Source organism: Drosophila yakuba, chromosome 3R (assembly GCF_016746365.2).
Source record: "Drosophila yakuba strain Tai18E2 chromosome 3R, Prin_Dyak_Tai18E2_2.1, whole genome shotgun sequence".
NCBI lineage: Eukaryota > Metazoa > Arthropoda > Insecta > Diptera > Drosophilidae > Drosophila > Drosophila yakuba.
The window spans coordinates 20,218,464-20,242,834 of NC_052530.2; the positions used below are offsets into that span (position 1 = coordinate 20,218,464).

The window sequence follows — 24,371 nt, forward strand, 5'->3', positions numbered from 1 at the left end:
AATTACTAGGCAAAAAGGTTTGGACGGCTCTTGCTTTATTAGGCCATAATTTACGCTGTCGAGCGGCCATTTGAGCGGCCATTAGAGCGGCATCCGCTAGCCAAGTCGGGAATATAAAAGCCCGCCGGCTGCCAGTGGCGCTTTCCATTCCATTCCATGCGACAGGACACTCGCAGTCGGGCCGACGACGAAATGCTGCGCCACCTGCTCCGCCACGAGAACAACAAGGTCTTTGTCCTGATCCTGCTCTACTGCGTCCTGGTCAGCATCCTGAAGCTCTGCACGGCTCAGCCGGATGGCTCGGTGTCTGCCACCGATAATGGTTAGAAAACTATGGAACTAATAACAGCATATTATACGCTCTAAGGGATTCCGTACCGTTCCATCCAGATATTACGCATCTGGGCGACGATTGTCAGGTGACGCCCGTCATCCATGTGCTCCAGTACCCGGGCTGTGTGCCCAAGCCGATTCCCTCGTTCGCCTGCGTGGGTCGCTGTGCCAGTTATATCCAGGTACGAGACATATCAATTCCTATAAATTCGCTAACCATTTGGCGACCTTAGGTGTCGGGCAGTAAGATCTGGCAGATGGAGCGCTCGTGCATGTGCTGCCAGGAGTCGGGTGAGCGGGAGGCATCCGTCTCGCTGTTCTGTCCCAAGGTGAAGCCCGGCGAGCGTAAGTTCAAGAAGGTCCTGACCAAGGCGCCATTGGAGTGCATGTGCCGGCCATGCACCTCCATCGAGGAGTCTGGCATCATACCACAGGAAATTGCCGGCTACTCGGACGAGGGTCCACTCAACAATCACTTCCGACGCATCGCACTGCAATAGAATCGCTCATCAGTATAGCGCACTTATTACACACATTAATATAAATTACAATTAAAATTGCCGTTTCTGCTTGTACACAGTGAAAAATAATATGTGCCTATGAAAATGCCTGTCAGTAAAATAACAGAGTCAGGGTCAGGAAACAAAAGCAGATACATGATTATTTTAAATTGTAATTTTTATTCCCAACTATCTCATGTCATTGCTACTAGTTCTCTAAATGGTGTGTATCCTGGCCTCACAGGGTATGTATGTAGATGCGTAACTCCGACGAAAAACAAAGGTAATCTTTACACTGCAACTGGATCTAAGAATAGGAGTTCGACTACAAGTACTCGACGATATCGCATTTGATGGATATATTCGGACAACTCTGGCCGACGGCACTGCGGCCCCGATAGTTGGGACTCTTCTCGGTGAGGAGTTTCCGGAAGATGGGCAGTATGGCCGTCTCGCCCTCCAGCAGCTCCGTCTCGCTGCTGGCGCCGTAGATGCTGCTCTCCTGCTGCTTGCCCCGCTGCCTGCTCCGCTGCTTGTCGGGCGCCACATTGGGCGAACTGTGGTGGTGGGCGGCGTGCTGGATGTTGGAGCTGCGGCTCACCTTGCGCGGCTGTACGCATGGCTGACTGTTTGGCGGCGGATCCCTCTCCCGTTCGCTGTCCGTCTCGCTCTGGCAAACGGTGCCCTTCTGCGGTTTTGGCCGATGCTTATTGCGATTCTTCTCCGAAACGGACCGCTGTATGGGCGAGGTGGTGTTCGGGTCATAGGTCATACCGTGGCCGCCATGATGCTCCGCACAGCGCTGCGGACTGGCGTAGTTGCGCGGCGACTGGCGCTGCTTGGCGTGTGAGAGCGTATGCGTGTCCCAGAGGTCACTCTGCGACACCACGAAGTTGGACTTCAGCGCAGAGCCCATGCTGGTGCGGCGATGGTCGGAGGCAGTGGGAGCTATTTCGGATATTTGGTTAATCGATTAAATAGCCTACATTTTTGTAATTACATTTGGGGTTGGGGGAAAAAGAAAACTCACTCTTAATCACAGCCGGAGTGCTGGGCTTCGAGTGCGGACACATGTTGCTCAGCTCCGATTGCGATGTGGAGATGTTGGTGGAGGAGTTCCGGTGCGAGCTACTGTACTTTGGCCGGGCGGTGGGCGTCTGGCTGCCACTGTCGTAGTGCCTGGAGGCGGTCGACTGACGCCTCTCCCGCATGCTGGAGCAGTCGCCTCCGCTCCGCTTGCCCGCCGTGCTGGTGATGCTACCGATATTGTCATCGGTCTGCGCGGACACCGAGTTCCTCTTCTCCAGATGGCGATGATGATGTTGCTGCTGCTGCTGTTGCTGTTGCTGCTGCTGTTGCATCTGCTGGTGTTGCTGCTGCTGTAGGTGCTGCTGTTGCATCTGCTGGTGTTGCTGCAAGTGCTGCTGCAGCTGCTGCTGGATGGGCTGCATCATGGTGGGCGCAGGGGCATGCGAGTGGTGCTCCACAATGGATTGCTTTTTCTTTTTGCTGTTGAAAGAACACCAGAGTTTAAGTGTGTGTATATAGAGATCAGACTTAGAAACTTACGGAGGAAGCGATGGCGCCATCACCGTGGACTGCACCGATACAAAGGAGTTGTCCATCTCCACGTGAGTCGAGGTCACGCTATCCACGGACGTCATCTCGGTAACTTCTATGACAAACGGGTTGCAATGCATGAACATATCTACGCAATGGCCCCACCTCAACCACTCACCTGTGGTGCTGGGCATCTCACGACGCACCGGTGGAGCCGAGAGCCTAACAATATCATCGCTGAGTATGGGCTCCAGTTCGCTACCGACATTGGAGCCACCCGTGCAGCTCACACCATCGATCCATTTGCGTGCCTCGGGTCCCAGCTTGCGGATTAGGGCCTGCAGCTCGTTCTCCTTCTCCATCAGTGCCTTCCTGAATCGACAGTTGGTGTTCTTCACATCCCGCAATCGTTGCTCCAGTTCGCAGACCGAGGAGTCCCGTCGTCCGTTCTTGGACATGGGTCTCAGCGTGGCCCTCACGCGCTTGTCCACCACGCCCTGGGGATTCCGCTTCAGCTCCACCAACTGCAAAACGATTCGCATGAATATTAACCATAGATTTTTTACTACATGGTCAACATCTAGGAAGGACCAACTCTACGGACAGCGAAATAGGACAGTCAAAGTTAAGGCAACAGCAAGGAAGTGGCATTTGATCACAACCTTGCTGCTGCTCTTGGTGGATTCGATATAGTTCAAGTTTATAGTTTGTCTGTAGTGTTATATAGCATTTTAGGATCTGTTTTCGAGTACATGTTGTTTCTGTTTCAAAGTGTATAAACGCTAGACGAAAGATCAGCTCAGCTGGCGCTAACGTACGATCAGTTTGAAGGGTGTAACCAAAAAAAACTGATCGGTCTATTAACGCCGACAAACAACATTCATATTACACGATTATTAACATGTAACATATAACAGCTACAAAAACTACAAAACTTCCTTACTACCAGTCTTACTTTCGGTACGAACACCAAACACAAAGTGGCTGTCGTACAAAAAATGATAAAAAACGAGAGTAAGACAAAAACTAAATCCTTTCGATCCGATAGCACCAGGGATATAGCCGCTCCGGCCAGACAAGTGATGAACACATTATAAACCGAGAAACCAATATGCTTGGAATCGTTCAGAGCCGGTATGGAAACATGTCGCGTTTCCCACGCCAAAAAGGCGCCAAAGACCTATAAAGAAAAATTTTTAATATTTTATATTTGTATACAATTAGCTTATGTTTATTGTTTACTCACCAACAACAGTCCCTTGTAGGCATAAATAATGCTAACGAATATGGTCATGTGCTCGGACTGGCAGTACTCGTTTTCGGGTATCACCAAAACATCATCAATATTCTCGTGATGCTGTGGAAAATAACTTCATTTGTGATTTTCTAGTTCAATTATGTGATATCCATGCACTCACCAAAGGCTCCAACTGCTTAGTCTCGCGGTAAAAGGGATCAGCAATCTGCCAGGTGGTTATAATGGCTATATCAATGGCCAAAAGCACGCCCACAACCATAAACAACTGATAGTCCTTGATCACCTTCTTGTTGAGCTTCAGATCGGTGAATATGGAATGCACACGCCACGTCTTCGAGAACATGGCTCCAAAACTGAGACTAAAGCCAGCCATCAAGATCCAGGCTCGAGCTGTGCAGATATAGGGAAACGCCGCCACGCTACTCAAAGTGGTGTCCAGTCCCAGGAAAATGATGCTCAGGTAGGTCATCATACAGCCCACAATGATCAGGTTGTTCAGATGCGGGCTGGACATCTTGATGTATCTATAAAAGAAAAGATTATTTTATCAATAAAACGAATAGAAATAGTTGAAAATACCATCACAAACACACCTTTGATTGCGATACTTGATGTTAAAGGCCAGAAAAACGGTGGCAATAATCACTCCAATAACTGAAGCACTGGCCGATACGATGTATATGGTTGGGTTGACCTGGCTGTGCTCGATGTAGATCAAAGTGCGATCCTTGGGCGGAGTTTTGCCCACCCATCTGACTGGTTTTCCCAAGCTCAAGTCCAAGTGTGACTTCTGCGAGTGGTATTCCCCGATCTTTTCCATTTGCCCCAGTTGAAACTGATTGATCAGGATGTTGGCCTTGCGTTCGTTGTTGTAGAAACGTACGGGTCCCTTGAGAATGTAAAATGAGTTTTAAATTGAGTTAAACAGTTTTAATGACTTATTTACCGTCACACCCTCGAAGGATGTATTGCGCAAAGCCTCCAAGAAGACACTCTCCCAGTCCTTCACACGATAATCGAAATGGGTTAGCAGATCCTCTCGCTTCTCGGCCACATACTGAATGGCCAAGGCAGCTGCCCAGATGCCATCGTAGGTATAGCCATGAAAGCGGGAGTATTCAGTGCCTCGCAGTCTGTCGTACTCCACCAGATACTCATCAGCAGTCTGGCAAAAATATGAAATTTATCATAAGAAATTTAATAGAAATGTAATAGGTACTTACAATGCCAGCCACTGTGATGTCGCCACTGGTGGACAAGGGCAGAAGATCGACTAGAATGGCGCCTTCCAAGGCCGTGGCTATCTCCTCCACACTGCACTCGCTGTCCTGCGTGACATTCCACCAATCTGCGGAATAGGTGGCCATAATCAGCCATTGATACGCCCTGCCATACATGTCCAATCTGAAAGAGAGTTAAGTTGAAATCGCCATACTCATAAGTTGGTATATCCCACTCACTTAAAAGCCTCACAGAAGGCCTTGCGTGCAAAGTGCTCGTTGAAGTTGCCCAGTATGATCCGCACATCCTTCTCGCGCAGTTTCTTCAAGGACTCGGCCACATCGTTGACAAAGCTCTGCGTCTCCACCACCTCCACCTCCATGGCATCCAGATCGGCCACCATGTGATTGTGGGGCAGCGAATAGCGTGGCTCATTCTGGTAAACAGTGCCCACCCTCGTCCAATTGAACTCCTTCAGCAGTGCCAGTCGCGGCGCATTGAAGGCATTTTCAGAGGGTACCACGCGAAAGAAATTGGGAAACGCATCCTTGGTGAACATGGGATGGGTGTCCGCGTAGCTCAGCTGGGTGAGGTGCCAGTGCTTGCTGGCCTTGGCTATGGGATCGGTCACATGGGTGCACGCGGCGCCAAAGAGCATTACCTTATTGGGACCCGAATGCATCATATCGAAGAAGGACTTTACGCCCACCGCAGCATTGCACTGCAAACGTAATTAAATTCAAGAAAATATGGAAAAGTGCATCAGTAAATGATATATTACATACATAATTCACATATACACACAACATATGCAACTCACCTGAGTGTCGTTCCACCACATGTGCAGCCTGTAGTTGGCCAGTATCTTGCCATGCTCATTAACGTGGCCCAAGGCGAGCTTCACGCTGGGCATAACGCCACGTCCGGTGTAGGAGTTCTCCACGCCATCGCCGTAGGGAAAGAAGCCTGCTATGTAGACGTCCGATCTCTTGGCTGTCCTGCCCCAGGCGGTGCTCCAAAAAAGCAGGAACAGCAGCGGGCTGGCGAATGGAAACCAACTTGGCCGGAACATGTTGTTGACCGCGTGGGCTGCAAAACAATTCTAAATGTGAATGGCGCATATCGAGGACGTGAACTTGGAACCAAGTTGCTGTGGGTGGTAAATGGCAGTGGGTGGCTTTGGGTGGTTACAGTTGAACCAAGGCTGTCGAGGCAAGGCTGCGCCACCCAGGTGGGTGTGTATTTGCTACGTTTTACCTGCGCCCGTTGGCACTCGCATGCAAGTTAACAGGACAGGTGGGGCAAGGCTAAGGCCAGGCCAGCAAAATTGCTTCAAATTGCCGCAGCAATGCTGGCACGTTTTGTAATTATAAAGCAATTTAATGATCTAAAGGAGTCGTGCATTATTTAGTATGCTCGTTAACGCGAAGGAGCAACTCCAAATGCGCTCTTATTTACATATGCTTATAGAAACCTACCAGCTTGTTTAGTCCGAGAATTGGGTTTTTACTTCACTACCGCTGCCATTTGAAGCACTTATTTCACATCAAATCATCAAATCTCAGCCAACGAAGAACTTTTGCAGTGCGAGGGTCCGAAAAATTATGTATCCCCCTGACTTGACACTTGGCTGACAGGAGGAATTTGAGGCAGGAAGTGCGCATGTCCTTAAAACCAAAAGCTGTCACTGCTCCGCCTTGGCCTAGGCTGCTTTCCAACCCCCAGTAATTGCCACAAACCCACTGCGTTTGTAAACATCCTGCAACAGGTGGCTCCGTCAGCTGGTCCTCCGGCATTTGTTGTGGCCGTGTTGCCATGGACTACGAACAGCGATGTGGAAAAATTACCTCGGAAAATTAGCAGCGTGAAAATTGTGTGGCATCATAATGGAGGACTATGCGCCAAGCCGCTATAAAATGCTCGAGAAAATCGGCGAGGGCGTCCATGGCTGCGTGTTCAAGGCCATCGATCTGCAGCGCAACAAGGAGGTGGCCATCAAGAAGGTGGCCCTCAAGAACAAGTTCGGAAACATAGCCCTAAACACATTGAGGGAAATTAAGACCCTGCAGCTCTGCAAGTCCGAATATGTGAGTTAACCATGCATCATCTATTTGCTATGCTTTCAATTATGTAAGTAATTGCAGATTCTGGATATTATCGACATATATCCCGATCTTACTGGTCTCTCCTTGGTGCTGGAATACCAGCCGGACACCCTGTACAACCGGCTCAAGAGCGAGGTGAATCCCCTGAGCCGCCAGCAGGTGCGCAAGTTTGCCCACCAAATGTTCAAGGGGATTGCCTATCTGCATGAAGCGGGCCTAATGCACCGGGACATTAAGCCCGCCAACCTGCTGATCAGCGATGCAGATATGCTCAAGATTGCCGACTTTGGACTGGCCCGTCTGTACTTTCCTGAAGAGGAGGCGCGCCTGTATTCGCCTCAGGTCTCAACCCGGTGGTATCGCGCTCCGGAGATTCTCTTTGGCAGCCAGAAGTATGGAACCGGCGTGGATATGTGGGCGGCAGGTGAGCCCTGACACTTGGCTGGGCTTACATATATCCTGATAGCTAACTACTATCTTTATCCAGGCTGCGTGGTAGCGGAGATGCTACGCGGAGTGCCGCTGTTTGCGGGAACCACCGACATCGAGCAATTGGCCATCATCATTCGCACCCTGGGCAGTCCACGTCTGAATCAGTGGCCGGAGCTGACTTCCCTGCCCGATTACAGCAAGATACGGTAGCTATTCCCTCCTTCCACAATTGCTGAGTATATAACATGCTGTATGTTGATGTAGGTTTCCCAACTCCGTGGGCATTCACTGGGACAACTTGTTTCCCAGCTGCACGCATGCGGTGGAAATCAATTTGGTCTCGAACCTGGTGGTCTACAATCCCAAAAACCGACTCAAGGCCAGCGAGGTGGGTACTACATCAAGATTAAGACCGCTTGGTTATTACAATTGGTAAATTCTATATTTCCCAGGCTGTCGAGCATGACTATTTTCACTAATTATAAGACTATATACACAAACATTGCTAGCAACTAAGAGTTTTCCGATTCTTTGAATCTGCAATTAAGAATGTGTGTGTGTGATTAATTGGATGAAATGGACTATGATAATCAGGACACCTACTTGCACTTGAGGCAGGTGAAGAACACCGTTTGGCCCTCGTCCGCGGAGCGAAGTTGCAGGGTGGCATAGGACATCTTGTCGTGGTTGCACTTGGGACACTTCCTCTCCACGACGGGCCCATCCGCGTCCGATTCCGACTCCCTCTTCGTCCTGTTGAACACCTTGCTGGGATCGTAGGTGTTGAAGTGTATGGTGAACTCGGACTTCTCGCCGCTGTAAACTATTTTCAAAACATTAAACTAATCTAATTTAAACAAATAAAATTCTGTTTTTACCGTCTGGCTGAAACTCCTGCCTGCAATTGCAGCAAATCACGTTGCCCTTCACTTGCAGCTCGGGCAGAATGGAGCCGCAGGAAGGACAAAAGCCCGGGCAATTGGAAAACATATCCATGTCAAATATATTTTTTAAAAATTTTAGCCAACCGTAATCAAAATACAAAAAGCCGCACGTGCTATTTTGGATTTCAGTATGAACGTAAGTGCAACATTCATAATATACCACAGGGTACTAAAAATATACCAAAAGAAACTCGGAAAGGTGAAAAACTAGGATAGGATGGTGGTGGAAAACTTTGATGAAACGGGTGTAACCGTTTACCCGTTTCGAAAACCGCGTCCGGTTCAAATTCGAACTCCAATTACAATAAAATGTAAATTGCCAGTATTAAATAATCAAAACATTAAGAGTTATACTTTTATCATCGTTTTGTATTAAAGTTTAGAAAACTAGTACATCAATAAGGCGCTCTTACGGGCTAGTCAGCTGAAATGCAAGTCAGATGTGTACTCTGGTTCAATTAAACTACCTAAAACTATCACAGGCAGAACATTAACTACGCACTAGAGGTTCCTAACTACAACTAAGCATCTAGGAACTATTGATCCCCTTGGCTGCCACATATCGCACAGTAAATGCAGCTATCGGCTGGGCGGATTCTGCGGCATATTGAGCTCCCAGAGCTTCACATTGTTGTCGAGCACCTCGTGGTACCAGCTCTCCTTCTCCGGCTCCTCCCGGAAGATGGGCTTCAGCGACTTGAGGTCCAGCTGCAGTATGGCATCGTTGCCCAGCAGCGAGTCCAAGGCTCGCAGCAGAGTACTATTACCGTGCAGCTTCAGCAGTGTCACATACTTCACCACATAGTACTCGTACTGCAGCTTCCTTCGCGCCCATCTCTCCACTGTGGCATTGGCGCTAGCCGATCGAATCTGGCCAAGATGCGTGGCAAACCAGGGCGCAAAGTAGTTGTACAGATCCAGCTTGGACAGCCCGTTCAGACCTTTACTCTTGATTCGCTCCTTGATCATGCTGTAGTTCTTCCTGCTGTACACAAACACCTGGTACAGCGAATTCCCAGTGGTGTATGAGTTCACGTAGTGGGTGCCCACGTCCTCCATAAATCGCACTGCAGAGGTTATATTGCCAATTTGCAGTTGATCCATTCTCGATCGCACATCCGGCTCCAATGGCTGGTGTACCGGAATCTCGGCATTGAGACGACCTGTTTCCCTGAAGCGCACCACCCGCACCAAAACATACGAGTAATCGCCTTGGATGAAGGACGTATTGATGCCCAGCTTCTTGGCCGCATTGTCCGGAAACCATCCGCCTGTGAATGCCTCCCACGGCTTGTCCATTTGCTCGATGGAAAAGTCACGGAAATAGGCCTGGAACAGCTGCCTCCGGTTCTCGCAGAACTCCATGTGAAAGTCGCCATGAAAGATTCCGGGTGTGGTGTCTTCATGGCTCTCCGCCAGGCCACTTAGGTTCTACAAGAAAAATACATTAATTATCTGGTCAGCAAAAATTAAATTCAAGTTCTGTAATTAATACTTTAATAATCGTTTGTAATGATTGTTTTCCCATAAACGTGGCGGAAGTGAACAAAAATAATTACAACTAAAAATAGTTTTAAGTGATAAGCACTTTGAACTCGACTTTAAAATTTTGATTACACTCAAAATGATTGTGGTGTTTGTGGTTAAAGGTTAATACAAACAACTCCGAGTTCGTCAACCCCATTTAACTTTAATTTAATGTAAGCTTAATGTGGCTTCAATTCCCTTACCCTGTAGATGTTTTTGGTGGGCTCCTTGAACACCCAGCGATCCGGCTCGGAGTTGTCATTGAGCGGTATCACCCGCATGGAGATGCCCAGGTAGCCGTAGCGCAGGAATATATTGATGGCCTTGCCGATCCGTAGCTGGGACTCGCGACGACCTCCATCCGCCAGGAGCGCCAGGGTCAGCAGCCAGAAAAGGCCAGGCCACGACCTCATCGCTCAGCATTCAAGGTAAGATCTGCAGGCGATAATATAATAAATAGGAAGTTAATTGGTTTTTCAAGCTCACGAAAACCAACGAAAAACCTTTCCTATCATTGCAATAATATCAGACATTAAATATGTATCACCCTGCTATTAAGGAATTTTTAACTGATAAAGCTCACAATTTAACAATAAATGGAATGCAATTTATACATCTTGGTAATAAGGCAGTTCTATTCGCCAATAATTTAATCCAGTGACTAGCTAACTATTGAAGGCAATGTGCATATTGATGACAAGTCAGTAAATCACTATACCATCCGAACTCATAAGTCACTTAGACTTAAACCGGAAAGTTTTTTTTTCCACCTAGACAACTTCAATGGTTTGTTTATATTTTATAGCCAGTGCAGCAGTTGCGATACAGAGGGGTTAACTAAACGGCAATAATTGCAGGGCCGCCGTGTTTGTTTTCCACTCTATAAACTGGCGATAATATAAGCGCGCTCTAATTGGCCATGAACCTTCAGTGGCGCTGAACTTGAACCACCGACCAAGTTGAGTTGCGTCGAGTTCCGTAGAGGCCACCAGCCATCAGCTACCAGCCACCAGGTGATGATCTTCGCAGGAGGAGCAGTGCGAAGCTCCACTCCGATCACCTTAAGTGGTTGCAATTAGCCGCTGGCTCTGTGGCCGTAAAAACAGCTACAAAGTATAGCCATCAAAATTGGTTCGGCTGTCGCTTTGACTTGCAAATTATTTCCTAAAAACATTTTGCATGCCTCGTAACCGTTTTCCTACAGTTGGCCCACTACACCTCAGAGGACCGGTTATGCTGTTTTTTTTTTCTTCTCTTTTTCTTTTGGCCAAGCATTATGGCCGGCAAGGAAGCCAAACAACTTGGCCCAAGCCGTACACATACACATTCTAACAGCTGGGGCAGCGAGGTAGCTTTTAATTCGAGCCGTTATCAGAGAACGAGCGACGTGTTTGATGGGCCAAAAACACAAAGGTTAGCCGGGTGTTAGCCACGTTCGTGAGTCACACCTGTCGACCCGACGCACTGAAGCGCAGCGCCAGACAAAAAGAAATAAACAAAAAAAATAAAAAAGTAGCAGCCATGATGAGACTCAAATTGTTAACAATTTACGTGAACCATAAAATGTAGGCGACGCTAAACTTGTCCAGCAGCAAAAATAAACAAAAAAACAAACAGCAAAAACAGCAGGAAGAATGACTGAATGAAAATTGGCCATAATGAAACTAGCCCTGAATGGAACAAAGAAATGAGGCATTTGTCTACTGCATCTGGTTATTTGCCTATAGTATCTATGCATATTTCTGCCCATGGGCGATTCCAGGAAATATTTGTTTGCACATTTCATAAGCACATGAATATTTGCTAAGTGCTGCAATCAGCAGTCTTGACCTTACAGATGAACCTCACAGATTGCATTCGCTCTACGGATTCTGATATTTCCACATGCTGTAGAATCCGCTTTCGCAGACTTTTCGATGACAAAACTTCTGGCAAACATCTAATGCCCTAATGAGCTTATAAGTTCTCCAAACCGTCGCACAATTGCCAAATTTGAGGTTCAAAATCCGCGTGCCGCTTGAAAGGCATGTGTTATGTGACTTAATGATAGTTAGTTTTGGCGTTGGGGGTATTTACAATAGCGGACGCATAACCTTGTGCAAAAGACCCAAAACCAAAAAAAAAAAATAAATAAAAAAAGAAGAAGCCGCGAACCGGAGTTCGAGATGAAGAAGACGAATTAAATCAAAAATTCAATGCGCGCACTCGGACTCCAAAGCAAAGGCAGCTAAAAATCAACTCGTTCAACTGTGACTCCCTGTGCACTGGGAGAAAAATCGTTGGTTTTCTGGCAAAATAACTGATTTTAGAGGTTTCAAGAACTGATTTCTTCAAGGTGAAGAAATGTTAGCTATTTTGTTTAAGCTTTTTAGAATGGAATTCCAATTGTTTATCTCTTTTTCAGATTGTAATCATTTTAAGCTTAGCCACTTTATAAACTCCAAATTGTACTACTATATTATCTCTTGAATATCCTTAAAAACCCCCATACATTTCTCGCAGTGCACCGCACCGTGGTTGTCCACGGCGCAGTCAATTGGAGATTCTTTATGCGCATTTCATGGAGCTCTTTTGTGGTATAGTATGGTATTGGTCTGGAGTAAACACCGCACGAAGGGCACAGACGTGGGGCAAAAGGTCTGCAGTTTATATCGCGCTTAATTTTATGCTTGCTCCGTGTGCGTTGTTTCCTTGAGCGGTGTTAAACAAAAGTTGTCTCGACTGCGAGGTGGTGCTGCTGGTGGTGCTGCTGTTGGTGATGATGGTGCTGTTGGTGGTGCTGCTGCTGCCACTTTTGTTGTTGTATTGCGTTGCGTAGTATTATTTACCTGCACGAGAACTCGAACTCGAACGCGAACGCGAATTGAAATTGACGTAACCATCGACCACCAGAAGCGGCTTGTTTTTATTTTGGGCAGAAACTTGAAGCTGCGGCTAATTCTATATGCCAGTCGCCACTGATCCGCAGCTCTCGCCACTGGTTAGCCTTATCGCTCTGATACCGGGGGCCATTGCACAAGGCTGACTGACTGACTGACTGACTAGCTGGCTGGCATTAGCATCGTTAAGACTTGGATGTTTTACGCTTTGTGGGTCAGAGGTCGGCGGCTTGGTTGGCGCCCTCAAGTGATAAGACGGATCTATGAATAGATCGCTGTGTTTCGAATTACATATGTACGTTTGCGCGGATTTCAACAACCAACAACACACACACACACACACAGGCAGTCACAGAGGCAGTCAAGTACCCTGAACAGCAAACACACTAAAACAGACTTAAAACACTGAGTAAAACGAGCGACGACGTGCCTTCAATTGCAATTATAAGCCGGATTATAAGCGGCTGGACTGCACTTACACTCCAAAACGCGAGCAGCGCACAACTTCCAGCGCGAAGACTCAAAACCAAACTGAAACTGGCTACCAAAAACTCGATCGCCGCAGAGAACAAGCCGATCCGTTCCAACATGTTGCTGCTGCTGCTGCTGCTGCTGTGCTGTGTGTCGTGTTGTCTGATCCAACCGAGCAACTGGCAACTGGGAACTGGCAGCAGTTGCAGTTCAATGACTGGGCGGCAGAAGTTCTACTCCTCCAACGGTAGTAGTCTCCTCTATGGCTATGGATGGCTATGGCTAATGCTAATGGCCTGGCACAAATATCTATTGTTGACATCTGCCGTTTGGGCGACAGCTTTTCCGCTTATTAATATTTCCAAGCACGTCGTTCAACTTCCAGTTTTCTTCAAAGGGGGCGTGGGGAGAGTTGGAGGGCTGCCCCACAGCGAGGCAGATTGAAATGATTGCAGTTTACTCGGCCCAGACTTTGCGCAAGATTCCCATAGAACTAACTGTGCGGCCGGGCAGTAATCAAAAACTTTTGGTACTGCTTGTGCAAAAGGAAAAAAAATGTAAGTCATAGAAAAAAATAATAATAATAATGAGACCAAAAGTAAGCCGAAAAATAAAAACGAAAACGAAAGTATCAAATTCGCATTACCTTGAGAGCATGCTAACAAATTTGGGTCAAACGTTGAGTGTTGGGCGACAACGTTTGAAGTTCGAGTGTAATGTTTCAATTAGAAGCTCAAGATACAAATGTATCTGTATCTGCAACTGTATCTGTATCTTTATGTGTACGAGTATCTGCTGCTCAAAAAGCCATGGCTGCAGGGCATCCGCTTTGTCGCATTTGCCTTGACTTCCACTGGCCATTGGGTAATTCTGCAAAATTCGCTGCTGGCTTCTAAGAAATGAAAAGGTTCTGATTTTGAGTCTCTTTTCTGCTGCGGATATGGGGTTCGTTTTTTTCTTTTTTTTTTTGGAAGAGGGGTTGGGGGAAGGGCTTCCGAAAAGTATTGCAAAAGCTGGTTGAAATTGTATCTCTCGTATATTTTTCTCTTTTCATATATAGAAGTTCATTTTATTACTTTTGTTTCGGTTTCTGTGTGGGTTTTGCTTTGTCTTTGCAGCATGCATGATTCAAAACTTATGTATTTAAAATTCGGTATTTCAGTGTTTACTCGTTTTTATTTAATTCTCATTCCAGTTTCGTCGGTTCTCTTCCATTTCCATTTCCATTTACGTTTACTTTTTCATTTTAATTTATTATTATTAATCCCATGTTTAAACTATGTATATATAATGACATTTTTATCATTTATTTTAAATGATATTTACTAACACCGCGGCCTTTTGCGCCCCAAACGATCGATCGATCTGCCGATCCATTCATTTCATTCTTCATTTATTATTATAATAACAATTCACTCAATTAGCTCAAATCGCGTCAATCTACACATATTGACATTGGAGATCATAAGCATTTTCAACTCATCTTCACCATCGTTACCCTCTCTATCATATCATCATCATCATCATCATCTTCATCATTGACTTATGAAATTAGAGAAAAATTCTAATTCATTTGGTTTACGTGACCGTGTTCATCTCACTTCTGCTTTTTCATCATCATCTTTTTTTTTATGTAATATCAACAATAAATTTTTACTTAATCTTAGTGTGAAATTATTCTTAGAGTACAGCTACAATCTGCTCGCATCGGCTAAGAAAAAAGGATCAAGTAAAAGTACGAAACGAATTCTTCGAAATCCTTTGAAATCCTAGCTCAATCTCGGGATACTCTCTATCTCTATCGGTATCGTTTTTCCCCCCAATTTGCAATTCTTTTCAATCGTTCCTAATCATTGTAATACCGTAAAATATAAGATTTTGATTTGAGCATTCTTTTTTCCTAATCATTTCATCGATTTTGGTGTTTTCTGGCACACTTAGCCTGGTTTTGGGGGAGCTTCAAAAAATGTACATACGTCCATCTCAAGCCGTGTCTTCTATAAGGTTCCTCCTCCTATATCATCTCATCTCATCTCATTTTATCTCGTCACGTTCGTTCGATCTATCGTTCGCTTTAAGGTATAATACTTAGTTAATTTGGCCACTTGGCTGCATTTGTGGTTGTGGGTAGGTAGTTAGTTCTTCAGTTTTTTGGGTAGGTTCGGTTGTTCTTCTTTTCCTTTTTTTTTTTGGGATACTTCTATGATTTGCATTGCCTCACTCCATTCATCTTCATCTTCATCCACGCTCAGAACCGAAAAGTTATAGCCCAGCGTCTAACGATAATACTCTATGCAAAATTGTTCAACCATTTTGAAACCATAGAATTGTTCTGGATATAAGTATGTTCATCATCTTGTGTGGTGTGCGGTTGGGAAATTCAAGTGGGTCGTGTGGTTGGTTGGGCTCGAATATAAGCTCAGGCTTAAATTGTTTTTTTGAGGGACAGCTAGAGAATAGAGAATTGTGTGGCACGTGTATACAAATGTGTTTTTGTTTGCTTTACTACTAAGTTCGATCTCAAGTGTGTGTCTGTGATGTATCTTCGATGCGATCCTAACCCAAAGTAACTACATCATCAACTACGTATAGTATGTGATTGCATGTGCACTCCGTAGTCGTAGTCTAAATTCTGTTTCTGTTTCTGTTTCTGTTTATGATTCGTCCATCTCAGAAGCTCTATGTGAGGGAAGCTAATAAAAAATTTCAAAATTTCTACTACAGTGAGGGAAAAAAGCGAAAATACTGAGCGCTGGTTGCTGATCATGAAGCTGCACTAAAAAAAATGCCAGGTTTCTTCATTGCTAAGACAGTTTGTCGGTGTCGTTTGTAAAGTATCTCGAAAATTTGAAGCTGCTGCTTGCTTGGGTGGTTACTGGGCCAGTGGGTGTACGATTAATTCAATTCAATTCAATTCAATGCAAAGCGACTTAGGATCTTATTCGATTCGACTCGATTTCGATTCGATTCGGTTTTTGGGTCTCCTAATTGAGTTCTCGTTTTCTTTTTTTTTGGCTGTGGGTTAAAAGGAAGCGCTCCGCTATATTATTCTTATTGAACTTGACTGATTTTCAATGTATCCAACCTGAGTTTGAGTTGTTCGAAAAATATATATATGTGTTGTGTATACATATTTTCTGAATTTCCTACTTTCATCTTGTTTTCTTTTTTTTTTTTTATTTATTTTTCATATATATTTATACGGTTTATCTGCCTGTTTTGCGTTGACCTGCAATCTCCACATCCTTTCGCTAATTATTTTAATTCGTAATTGCAGTTAGTATGTGTGTTTTGTGCTCACTCTATGTTTTTTTCCATTTGTTTAATTTGCTTTTGCTTGAATTAAACGCGGCTGCAATTATTATTATGTATTTTTCGTTTTATTATGTTTGATTGCATTTTGTTTTTTGTGGTTTACTCATTTCTCATGGAATTCAATTAAACGTCAACAATTTGGTATTTTGGTTTTTTATAGGTGTTTTTTTTTCTTTTCCTCCGTGTGTAAGTGTTGTGATCTGAATTAATTATATATTTTTTGTTTTTCTGTTACCTTTCTTTTTTATTGCATTTAAAACGTGCACTTTGCTTCACCACTGTCTTCAGTTGATCTTCCATATGTTATTAATTAGTTCTTACTTGGCTTGAAACACTTGAAATTGCTCACATCGTAATTTGTTTATTTTTTTTTGTATGGTCTTCGTGTTCTTTTTGCTGAGTTGTGTCTCCTTGTGTCTATGTTTAATTATATTTAATTACGTAGTTTTTCTATAATTTACTAACTCGTTCAACGCCCTACCTGCGCACACAAGACTCTTACCGAAAATAATCGTTAGGTAAAAACAATTTTGAGTACTTCGGTTTCCATTTGTCTAACTCCAGTTAACTTAGACACTAACAAGTGCAAGATTTACATAAGCGTTTAATGCTGTTTTGACTAAATGCAGAATAAAACAAATAATACAACAAAACAATAATCGTAAAATATAACACATTGAGCATGGAATGGCAAATACAATCGGTTAAAAATTAATACAAAATAAACATACTGTTAAAACAGAAAACAAAATATAATAGAGGCAAATACAATTGGTTGTCTGTCGTTTAACACACACGTTTTGTCTTTGCGTTGCGTTGCGTTGCGACCGCAGTTCCCATAATACCCATTTATTCTTAAATTATATAGCTCGGCGCCAGGCGCCTTCTATCTTCCAGTCCTGACTGTCATCTCTCGTAGTGGTTGCTGTGTTGCTTCTTCAGTTGCTGTTGCTGCTGCTGCTGCTGCTGTTGCTTGTGCCTTGGTAATACTTTAATGGTGTGGTGGTGTCGTGATGTGGCGTGTATCTGCATCGTCGTGCTCATTTGCATCTGCATGTGTGCCTCAGTACAGGGCTACGTTGGAGGCCTGCGTGTAGGCGTCCCACTCGCAGTCACAGCCCTCGAGGCAGTCGGGGCATTCCAGTTCGCTGTCTTGTCAGTACAGCCAGGACACGGGCACCCACTGCGGGGTGGTGTGCACCCGGTCGATGGCCGTCTCCAGCGTGGCAATCGTCTCGCTAATGTCGTTGTTCACAATCGTCAGATCGAAAAAGTGACCATATAGCTGGCGCAGCATCTCCGACTCCTTGGCCAATCGCTCCAGGCTGCCGTCATACTGCCACCGGTACAGAGGAAAGCAATTAGATGGCTTCGACTTGGTTCTATCTATCATGCTCCACTACTCACGTCTGCTATGTTTTGCAGTGAGGGCGCTGCTATAAAGACAACGTAGGGCGTGAACTCGGCGGTGCGGAGTATCTTCAGTGCCTGCGGCTCCACATCCAATATGGCCATCTTGCCCTCGGTGTGAATCCGCCGGATGGTGTCCAACTTGGTGCCGTACATGGCGTCCTCATGGGTGCCTGCAAGCAGTTAAACGGATGCGCATGAGATTATCGCGGCTATGCGGCATATGACCGAGTTCGTTACCGTATTCCAAGTACTCATTCGCACCGATGTCCGCCATCATTTCATCGTGCGAGACAAAGTAATAGCTGCGTCCGTTCTCCTCCTCGGGTTTGGCAGGTCTCGTTGTATCTGAAATAAATGTAACACCTTTTAGTTAAAATACTTGGACTAAACGGAAACTCATTTCTCAATTGATTACTGCTAAAAGTATTAGCATCTGCATTTTTAGTAATTTAACAACTTGTTCAGTATAAACTACACATTACCAATGAAGTGCGAATAAATTTGTATTATAATCAACCCATTAACCATATTACAATTCCATGTAAGCACCTTTAAAATGCTTTAAAATCGAAAATGAACAGGAAAAACCACCTACTGCGTTATATTAAAATGTATGTTGCTGAAACAAGTACGGTCTATCCACAGCTAGAAATTTATGATGATTCTATTTTATGGAGATGAATACATCGATTTCTGCCCCATTAAGTCGACCAATTGAGCCGTATCTTTTTAACGCGGAAAATGGGCTGATAAATCATAGTAATATTAGTAAATGCCTAAACCATATCTGTATTTAAGAGAGCCTGTTGAACGTGAATTTATTTACAACCAATATCAACTTACGTGGTATGGGATAGGCGTACTTGTCGGGATACTTCGATATCAAGGTGTTCTTGATGTGCCGCCTGCCGACTCCATGAGCACCCAAGAGCACCAACGTCTTGCGCTGAAAGTTCGGGTCGCCAACTGAAAGCACAGGATGGGATAAGAATCAGTGTTTACCTGTGGCCATGTGGATGAGCAGGACGCTCAATCAAACGCACCTGGCACCTTGACAACCTCCTCGTACGTGACCACATCGAGCGTATCGAAGATGGCATTGTGCTTGGCCAGATATTTGTCCCGGCATTGCTTCTTCTTGCGCCCGAAGATGGAGCAGTTAACTGTTGGTTATAATGGAGAATCAAAATGTTATTGAGTTGTTTCATTGGATGGACATTAGAGCTTGGGTAAGTTGAGAGCAGCATGCTTATAGAGCAGGCATAAAAACATGCTGTACATCAGGCATTGGATAAGTTCGATAAGTTCGAGCATGAAGCAAGCACGATTTTGCTCGGCTATGACAGATGAGATCATGATATATCCCTTTGGATGATACATGGATTATATATTAATTCTTTCTTTTTGGGTACTTTTCCTGACCCTCCTGACCTAGAACTTCTTCAAATTGGATATGCGGTGTGTTCTTGCAGCCAGCCTAACGTGCAGTGTTGTGAACATGTGTTGGATGTATTTCTCTTTGGATCATTACAGTTTGGTGGGGCATTACTTTTGGATCATTACAGTTTGGTGGGGCATTACTGTTGGGGATTATAAGCGGGGAGTTCAATACTGTGGGTGTCATAAACAACGATGACTGAGGTGCATCTACTGTTTCGGATGGCGATGGTGAGCTTCCTTGGAGCTGCAACTGCAACTGGGTGGTGGTTCGGTGGTGCCGTCTACATAAGCTACAACTTTCGGGCAGTCGGGTGTTTGGGTGGTTGTGGGGTTGGGTGGGTGGCTAGGTGACTGGGATTAATTCTTTATACAAAATGACTATCGATAGAAATTCTGTTGTATAGAACGAGTAGTAGTAGTAGTAGTAATTGGTTTGTGTTGTCTGGTTTTTTGTGGCATAACAAAACGAGTCTTGGCAGCTCTCCCCATTTGGAGATTCGCTTGATTTTTGTGGTGTGTTGGTGTGTGGTGGGTGGTTTGGTGGTTTTTGGTTATATGGTAACTACCTGCTGATCCATCACACCCATCTGCGTGAGCGGAACATCCAGCACCCGGTTCTCCTGCATTATATTATCATACATACATAGTTTATAGAAATTCTTTGGCTTGGTTCGAGATGCGAGATTCATGGTTAGCAAAACTAGGTATTAGAGTTTTTTGTACAGGTGTGCATATGTATGTCGGTATCATTGGGTCTTTGGATCTTCTGAGTTTTCAGCTAGAAATTTGGCAGCGGGAACTTTGACTTTTCCCATATTTTGGTTGGTTTAATTTGATAAAGGTTTTACCTTCGACTACTTTTTTGGGGCATGCAACTCTCTGTAAGTGTTTTAGTGTACAGATGTGGCTGTGTGTGTGTGGCTGTGGGTGGCGCTTGTGTGTGTTACTGGGTACATGTGTGTGATAGAGAGATACATATATGTATATATAGAGAGAGAGGGAGAGAGAGAGCGCTTTCCCTTTCGGTTAACTACGAGTTCGTCATACACTTCCAATATAAGTACAATTATTCATATAGCATTCGATTGTTTGATTATATCGAGCATCCAATTACACATAGAGAACACGGATAGTTTTTTTTTTTTTGGTTTCGAGACGCCTGCCGCTGGCCAGGATCTTCCCGGTCACTCCACTTACCCTGCTCCTGCTTGGTCTTGTCGACCGTCTGGCAGGCGATCCGCCACTCCTGCAGCTCCGGCGACGGTATCAGTCCTGCCGATCCGCCCACCGTGTCCAGTCGCGCCTGCCACCAGTGATGGTCGTCCTTGCTAATGATCTGTAAGGACATTGCCGTAATTACGCGATTATTATCGCAATGTACTTTAAAGTAGAAGTAGTGCCTACCTGGAGTATGTCGCCCACTTGGAACGATATGCCCGCCTGGGCGCAGGGTATAAGCTCATCATCCAGCGGATTATAATCGAATTGGGCGCGCACGAATATCTGCGAATGCAAAAGGAGATGGAAAATGCACCAGATGAGCACGAGGCGAGTTGAAAATTGCAAATAGTTGCTTGCAGGTCGATGATTCGGTTTTGCCAATACCATTACCATTTCTGTTCACTGTTCACTATTCACTGTTTTCTGCCATTTCAGCTACTTTTACTCGGCAACTGCAACTGAGTTGCGGCTGCCTCAGCGAAATGGCTTTCGGTTTGCGAATTACATGCAAAACTCATTTGCATGTCAAAAGCAGCAGCCACAGCAACAAAATCGGTAGCAACAAAGACACAAACAACAATCTGGCAAGCAGATGGCTCACAATGTTAGATGCCCTTACGGACTGGAAATTATAATGGAAAGACTACATAAACCGTATCGGGCATTTGCAGATTAAGTTGAAGGCTTACAAACTGGCTTCATCAGGTTGCATAAGTTAAGTTCATTTAGAATGTTGCATTAGTTAAGTTCATTTAGAATGTTGCATTAGTTAAGTTCATTTAGAATGTTGCAATTCAAATAGTTCTTAGTTTTGAGACGAAAATTTAAGCCAAATAGATGATAGAAGCCACAAGAAATTCGGCACAAAACAGTTTATCAAATAATTGTCTGCGAAAATGTTTGAATCAAAATCAAATGCAAACATGTAACTTTTTGCAAATTAAAATGCCGTCAAGTGGCAAGTGTTTAGAACAAAACTTTGGCTCATAATCACAGCACATATCCCACACATATCCCCAAACAGGGCATCCAAAAGCCGCTTGCCGTATCGTTGTTGTTGACTAAGTGATGAACATAAATTAGACAAATTTACGGCTCTTGTGTGAGTTGTGCCTTTTGACTTGTCTGTGGGTTAATGAATATGCACATCTACCAGGATGCGGGATGCCCATGTGAGAGGGGTGAGTGGGGGGGTAAATGGGTGTGGGTGGGTGTGGGTGGGTGTTTTCGTGTAAAAGTAATCTCGACTGGGTGGTATTGTATTGTCTTTTGTGGGTGGTGTGTATGGTGGGTGGTGTGTATGGTGGGTGGTGTGTGTGTGTGTGTGTGTGTGTGTGAGTGAGTGTGTTGTGTGCTGTGATTGGTGTGTGCGTGATTTCGTGTATATTGTGGGGAGCGTGATACTTACAAGCACCGGAGCGGGTCTGATCCTGAAAAGCTGCATGGTGGCATGAGATAGAGAGTGGGGTTGTAGGATAGGTAGGAGGTATTTTGGAGTTTGTTTTGGAGGTAGTTTGGAGGTGGGAAGCAGATTGAGAGATAGAGAAGTGTGGAGTTGTGTTAATGCACTGCGAAATAATTGCATAATGGATTATAGCTACAACAACTACAAACACACCGCGAACGGTTCGTTCATTATTATCAGAATACCTCATTGTAATATAGTATATATTACACACCCATACATTTTATATGACTACCTAATATTATACATTATTATGTGCATAATGCACTCGACTGACTTGGTTTTGGTTTCGGGCTCGCATTCCATTGTTTGGATGGAGCAAGTTGCCCATTGCAATTCACTAATTAATCCCTTTTGATATTTTGATTTCTCCAAAATGGCAAACAATATGTGCATTCAGCTGCATCGCATCTAAGAAGTTAATGCTCCAGGCGAAGGAGCTTTTCAAAAAGCATCATTATTTCATTATGCGATGTTAATAAGCAATGAGGTATATAGTTAATTTCTTATTCGATGGGGAAATCATGAAGCTTTTATTATAATGCGAGACATTTATAATTGCTGAATATACTCTTCTTGTTATTACTTAAAAGATATTTATTTTCGATATTTGCTGCAGTCTGAGTAGTAACAAAGTACAAATGGCGAATGGAACACATAACTCAAACGCAATGAGAAGATACGGCCATGACTTGTTTATAGTTTCTTGTATGATTAGTATGGTGATTAGTCAGCCTTAAAGTACACTATACTAGCTATATACAGATATACTATATACTATATAATATATACTCGATCCCAACTTACCTCGCAGGGGGGCGGAGCGCTGCGGTACGAAGGAACTATCTTGAAGGTAACAGAACCGCGTGCCTCGCGCTGCAAGAGAGGGATTAAAAGTGAACACACACATTCAATTAGCGCGTGGACAAAGTCTGGACAGGATTTGGGGCTAATGGGTAAGGGGGGATGGGTGGTAATGGGATAAAGGAGAGCAAGTGAAAGTGGAAGATTGATTGGCGGGCTCACCAGCATTCGTTGCAATTGGCCAACCGACTGGTGCTGCACCGGCTGCCCGTTGATCTCCCGTATCTCGTCGCCCACGTGCAGCGTGGCCTGGCGATGAATCATCCCGCCGTGCATAATCCTGGCCACAATGCACCGCCCGTCCTCGGTCATCTTCAGCGTGATGCCCTGCAAAAAAAAGGGATTAGATACTACTCGGTAGGCGGCACATCCAGCTTACTTACCATGGGCTCGTCCGTGTTCTTCTGGAACTGCACCAGTCGCACCCGGGTCACATGCTGCAGTTCGCCGCCCTCGACGTTGTCCAGCTCGTCGCCATTGAGGTAGGGCACCATCGGGGGCGGGGTGACGCGCAGCGCCTCCTCCCCGTAGACATCCCGGGCCACCACATCGTGGCTATGGAGCAGAGCCTGCAAAGCAGAGCAAACACAGGTGGTAACCAGGTTATATGGCACTTGATAGTTTCGGCATAGTGCAGTTGCACAAGTAGACGGAAAAGTATTCTCTTTGCCGGGATTAAAATGCTTTTTAATGAGCTTTAAGACGGTCGCTTTTTTCCATTTTAATTCTTTGTACTATTTAATGTTGCATATTAAGCTTTGTTTAGCTGATGTGGTGACAAAAAGTACCATAATTTATGGTAAATTATGTAAATTCAAGCGATTTTTGCATGGAAATTGCATTATGGCATGTCAGGCGGTCCTTTTTGTACCCGGAAGTAAATCGTTTGAAAGGGAAATAATGTTGATTTAAACACATGCTAGACTTTGGCAACCCGCTACTCGGTGGTGCAGGCTTCGGTTTAGGGTTAGCCTAAATTATGGCCGGCAATTAAGCTGGCCGTTATGAGCTTCGTTCTGGCCATGTACCACACCATCCAGCTCGTTTGGCTGGGAAATTAAATTTCCGATTTGCCACGCCTGCCACATACATCATAACGCCCAATTGGGGGAGGGCACAACTTGTTTACAACATTAACTGTGCGACATTTGTTGCTCAGCCACACAGTTTCCTAAGGGAAGAGGGGAGGGGAGGGGGAAAAAGCATCGAGAACGACACAAACGAGCTGGATAAAAAACACATGGCATCCATCCAGAGGATGAAACGCCCATTTCGGAAAAGCCGTTAAAAGCGGCAACAGCCACAAACGAGGGCACGCACATGACCCCTAACCCCCTAACCCCGTGACCCCATGGATAACCAGGGATAACCGGGCAACGACAAAAATCTCAACAATTTATGGCAACTCCTGCGCGTTGACTTC

At 44.9% G+C, this 24,371-nt stretch overlaps 6 protein-coding genes across 19 annotated transcripts in view; 2 read left to right on the plus strand and 4 right to left on the minus strand.

Moving 5' to 3' along the window:
• The first annotated feature begins 10 nt into the window (after positions 1–10).
• LOC6537642 (bursicon) lies at positions 11–1,022 on the plus strand. Its single transcript, XM_002098151.3, has 3 exons — positions 11–322; positions 391–515; positions 567–1,022. Exons 1-3 carry the CDS (start codon positions 157–159, stop codon positions 831–833), a joined length of 558 nt encoding a protein of 185 aa, XP_002098187.2. The 5' UTR covers positions 11–156; the 3' UTR covers positions 834–1,022.
• LOC6537643 (gamma-aminobutyric acid type B receptor subunit 2) lies at positions 994–6,491 on the minus strand. 4 transcript variants are annotated; one of them, XM_039375915.2, is made up of 13 exons: positions 6,351–6,491; positions 5,693–5,961; positions 5,112–5,593; positions 4,875–5,055; positions 4,598–4,816; positions 4,245–4,540; positions 3,812–4,175; positions 3,640–3,750; positions 3,349–3,573; positions 2,572–2,917; positions 2,403–2,505; positions 1,864–2,342; positions 994–1,781 (listed from the first exon to the last, which is right to left on the minus strand). In XM_039375915.2, the coding sequence occupies exons 2-13, from the start codon at positions 5,942–5,944 to the stop codon at positions 1,159–1,161; spliced, it is 3,681 nt and encodes a 1,226-aa protein (XP_039231849.1). In that variant the 5' UTR covers positions 5,945–5,961; positions 6,351–6,491; the 3' UTR covers positions 994–1,158. The 4 variants fall into 4 exon arrangements, with proteins under 4 accessions (XP_039231849.1, XP_015048452.1, XP_039231848.1 ...); XM_015192966.3 differs by having other exon boundaries at positions 2,403–2,508; XM_039375914.2 differs by having other exon boundaries at positions 3,337–3,573.
• A 117-nt stretch (positions 6,492–6,608) lies between these two features.
• LOC6537644 (cyclin-dependent kinase 20) lies at positions 6,609–7,845 on the plus strand. Its single transcript, XM_015192967.3, has 4 exons — positions 6,609–6,959; positions 7,017–7,401; positions 7,465–7,615; positions 7,674–7,845. The coding sequence occupies exons 1-4, from the start codon at positions 6,759–6,761 to the stop codon at positions 7,843–7,845; spliced, it is 909 nt and encodes a 302-aa protein (XP_015048453.1). The 5' UTR covers positions 6,609–6,758.
• On the minus strand, positions 7,833–8,423 carry LOC6537645 (DNA-directed RNA polymerase I subunit RPA12). The gene is made up of 3 exons (XM_002098154.4): positions 8,288–8,423; positions 8,013–8,232; positions 7,833–7,946 (listed from the first exon to the last, which is right to left on the minus strand). The coding sequence occupies exons 1-3, from the start codon at positions 8,403–8,405 to the stop codon at positions 7,922–7,924; spliced, it is 363 nt and encodes a 120-aa protein (XP_002098190.1). The 5' UTR covers positions 8,406–8,423; the 3' UTR covers positions 7,833–7,921.
• A 278-nt stretch (positions 8,424–8,701) lies between these two features.
• On the minus strand, positions 8,702–14,095 carry LOC6537646 (torso-like protein). 2 transcript variants are annotated; one of them, XM_015192968.2, is made up of 3 exons: positions 13,239–14,095; positions 10,084–10,315; positions 8,702–9,784 (listed from the first exon to the last, which is right to left on the minus strand). In XM_015192968.2, the coding sequence occupies exons 2-3, from the start codon at positions 10,291–10,293 to the stop codon at positions 8,933–8,935; spliced, it is 1,062 nt and encodes a 353-aa protein (XP_015048454.1). In that variant the 5' UTR covers positions 10,294–10,315; positions 13,239–14,095; the 3' UTR covers positions 8,702–8,932. The 2 variants fall into 2 exon arrangements, with proteins under 2 accessions (XP_015048454.1, XP_002098191.1); XM_002098155.3 differs by having other exon boundaries at positions 12,709–14,095.
• A 152-nt stretch (positions 14,096–14,247) lies between these two features.
• The window catches only part of LOC6537647 (peripheral plasma membrane protein CASK), a 47,177-nt gene continuing 37,053 nt past the window's right edge, over positions 14,248–24,371 (minus strand). For 4 of the 10 annotated variants that reach the window (XM_039375916.2, XM_039375923.2, XM_039375921.2 and 1 more), the window contains 12 exons: positions 23,332–23,517; positions 23,111–23,275; positions 22,892–22,960; positions 22,028–22,057; positions 20,803–20,901; positions 20,596–20,734; positions 19,965–20,018; positions 19,002–19,121; positions 18,802–18,924; positions 18,196–18,303; positions 17,953–18,128; positions 14,248–17,881 (listed from right to left, as the gene is read on the minus strand). In XM_039375916.2, the coding sequence (XP_039231850.1) occupies positions 17,702–17,881; positions 17,953–18,128; positions 18,196–18,303; positions 18,802–18,924; positions 19,002–19,121; positions 19,965–20,018; positions 20,596–20,734; positions 20,803–20,901; positions 22,028–22,057; positions 22,892–22,960; positions 23,111–23,275; positions 23,332–23,517 (1,449 nt within the window). In that variant the 3' untranslated portion in view covers positions 14,248–17,701. Of the gene's footprint in view, positions 17,882–17,952; positions 18,129–18,195; positions 18,304–18,801; positions 18,925–19,001; positions 19,122–19,964; positions 20,019–20,595; positions 20,735–20,802; positions 20,902–21,683; positions 21,915–22,000; positions 22,058–22,891; positions 22,961–23,110; positions 23,276–23,331; positions 23,518–24,371 lie in introns of those variants that run through there. The other 6 variants (XM_039375918.2, XM_039375922.2, XM_015192969.3 and 3 more) reach the window with 4 other exon arrangements.

Coding starts and splice junctions, on each gene's coding strand:
- LOC6537642 (XM_002098151.3), top strand. CDS start 157: ATGCGACAGGACACTCGCAGTCGGGCCGACGACGAAATGCTGCGCCAC. Junction 323..390: donor GGTGTCTGCCACCGATAATG/GTTAGAAAACTA, acceptor CGTTCCATCCAG/ATATTACGCATCTGGGCGAC. Junction 516..566: donor GCTGTGCCAGTTATATCCAG/GTACGAGACATA, acceptor TGGCGACCTTAG/GTGTCGGGCAGTAAGATCTG.
- LOC6537643 (XM_039375913.2), bottom strand. CDS start 5,944: ATGTTCCGGCCAAGTTGGTTTCCATTCGCCAGCCCGCTGCTGTTCCTG. Junction 3,751..3,811: donor CTAAGCAGTTGGAGCCTTTG/GTGAGTGCATGG, acceptor TATTTTCCACAG/CATCACGAGAATATTGATGA. Junction 2,343..2,402: donor ATGGCGCCATCGCTTCCTCC/GTAAGTTTCTAA, acceptor TTCTTTCAACAG/CAAAAAGAAAAAGCAATCCA.
- LOC6537644 (XM_015192967.3), top strand. CDS start 6,759: ATGGAGGACTATGCGCCAAGCCGCTATAAAATGCTCGAGAAAATCGGC. Junction 7,402..7,464: donor CGTGGATATGTGGGCGGCAG/GTGAGCCCTGAC, acceptor ATCTTTATCCAG/GCTGCGTGGTAGCGGAGATG. Junction 7,616..7,673: donor CCCGATTACAGCAAGATACG/GTAGCTATTCCC, acceptor ATGTTGATGTAG/GTTTCCCAACTCCGTGGGCA.
- LOC6537645 (XM_002098154.4), bottom strand. CDS start 8,405: ATGGATATGTTTTCCAATTGCCCGGGCTTTTGTCCTTCCTGCGGCTCC. Junction 8,233..8,287: donor GCAGGAGTTTCAGCCAGACG/GTAAAAACAGAA, acceptor TTTTGAAAATAG/TTTACAGCGGCGAGAAGTCC. Junction 7,947..8,012: donor TTCACCTGCCTCAAGTGCAA/GTAGGTGTCCTG, acceptor TCTTAATTGCAG/ATTCAAAGAATCGGAAAACT.
- LOC6537646 (XM_015192968.2), bottom strand. CDS start 10,293: ATGAGGTCGTGGCCTGGCCTTTTCTGGCTGCTGACCCTGGCGCTCCTG. Junction 9,785..10,083: donor CCACCAAAAACATCTACAGG/GTAAGGGAATTG, acceptor TTTTTCTTGTAG/AACCTAAGTGGCCTGGCGGA.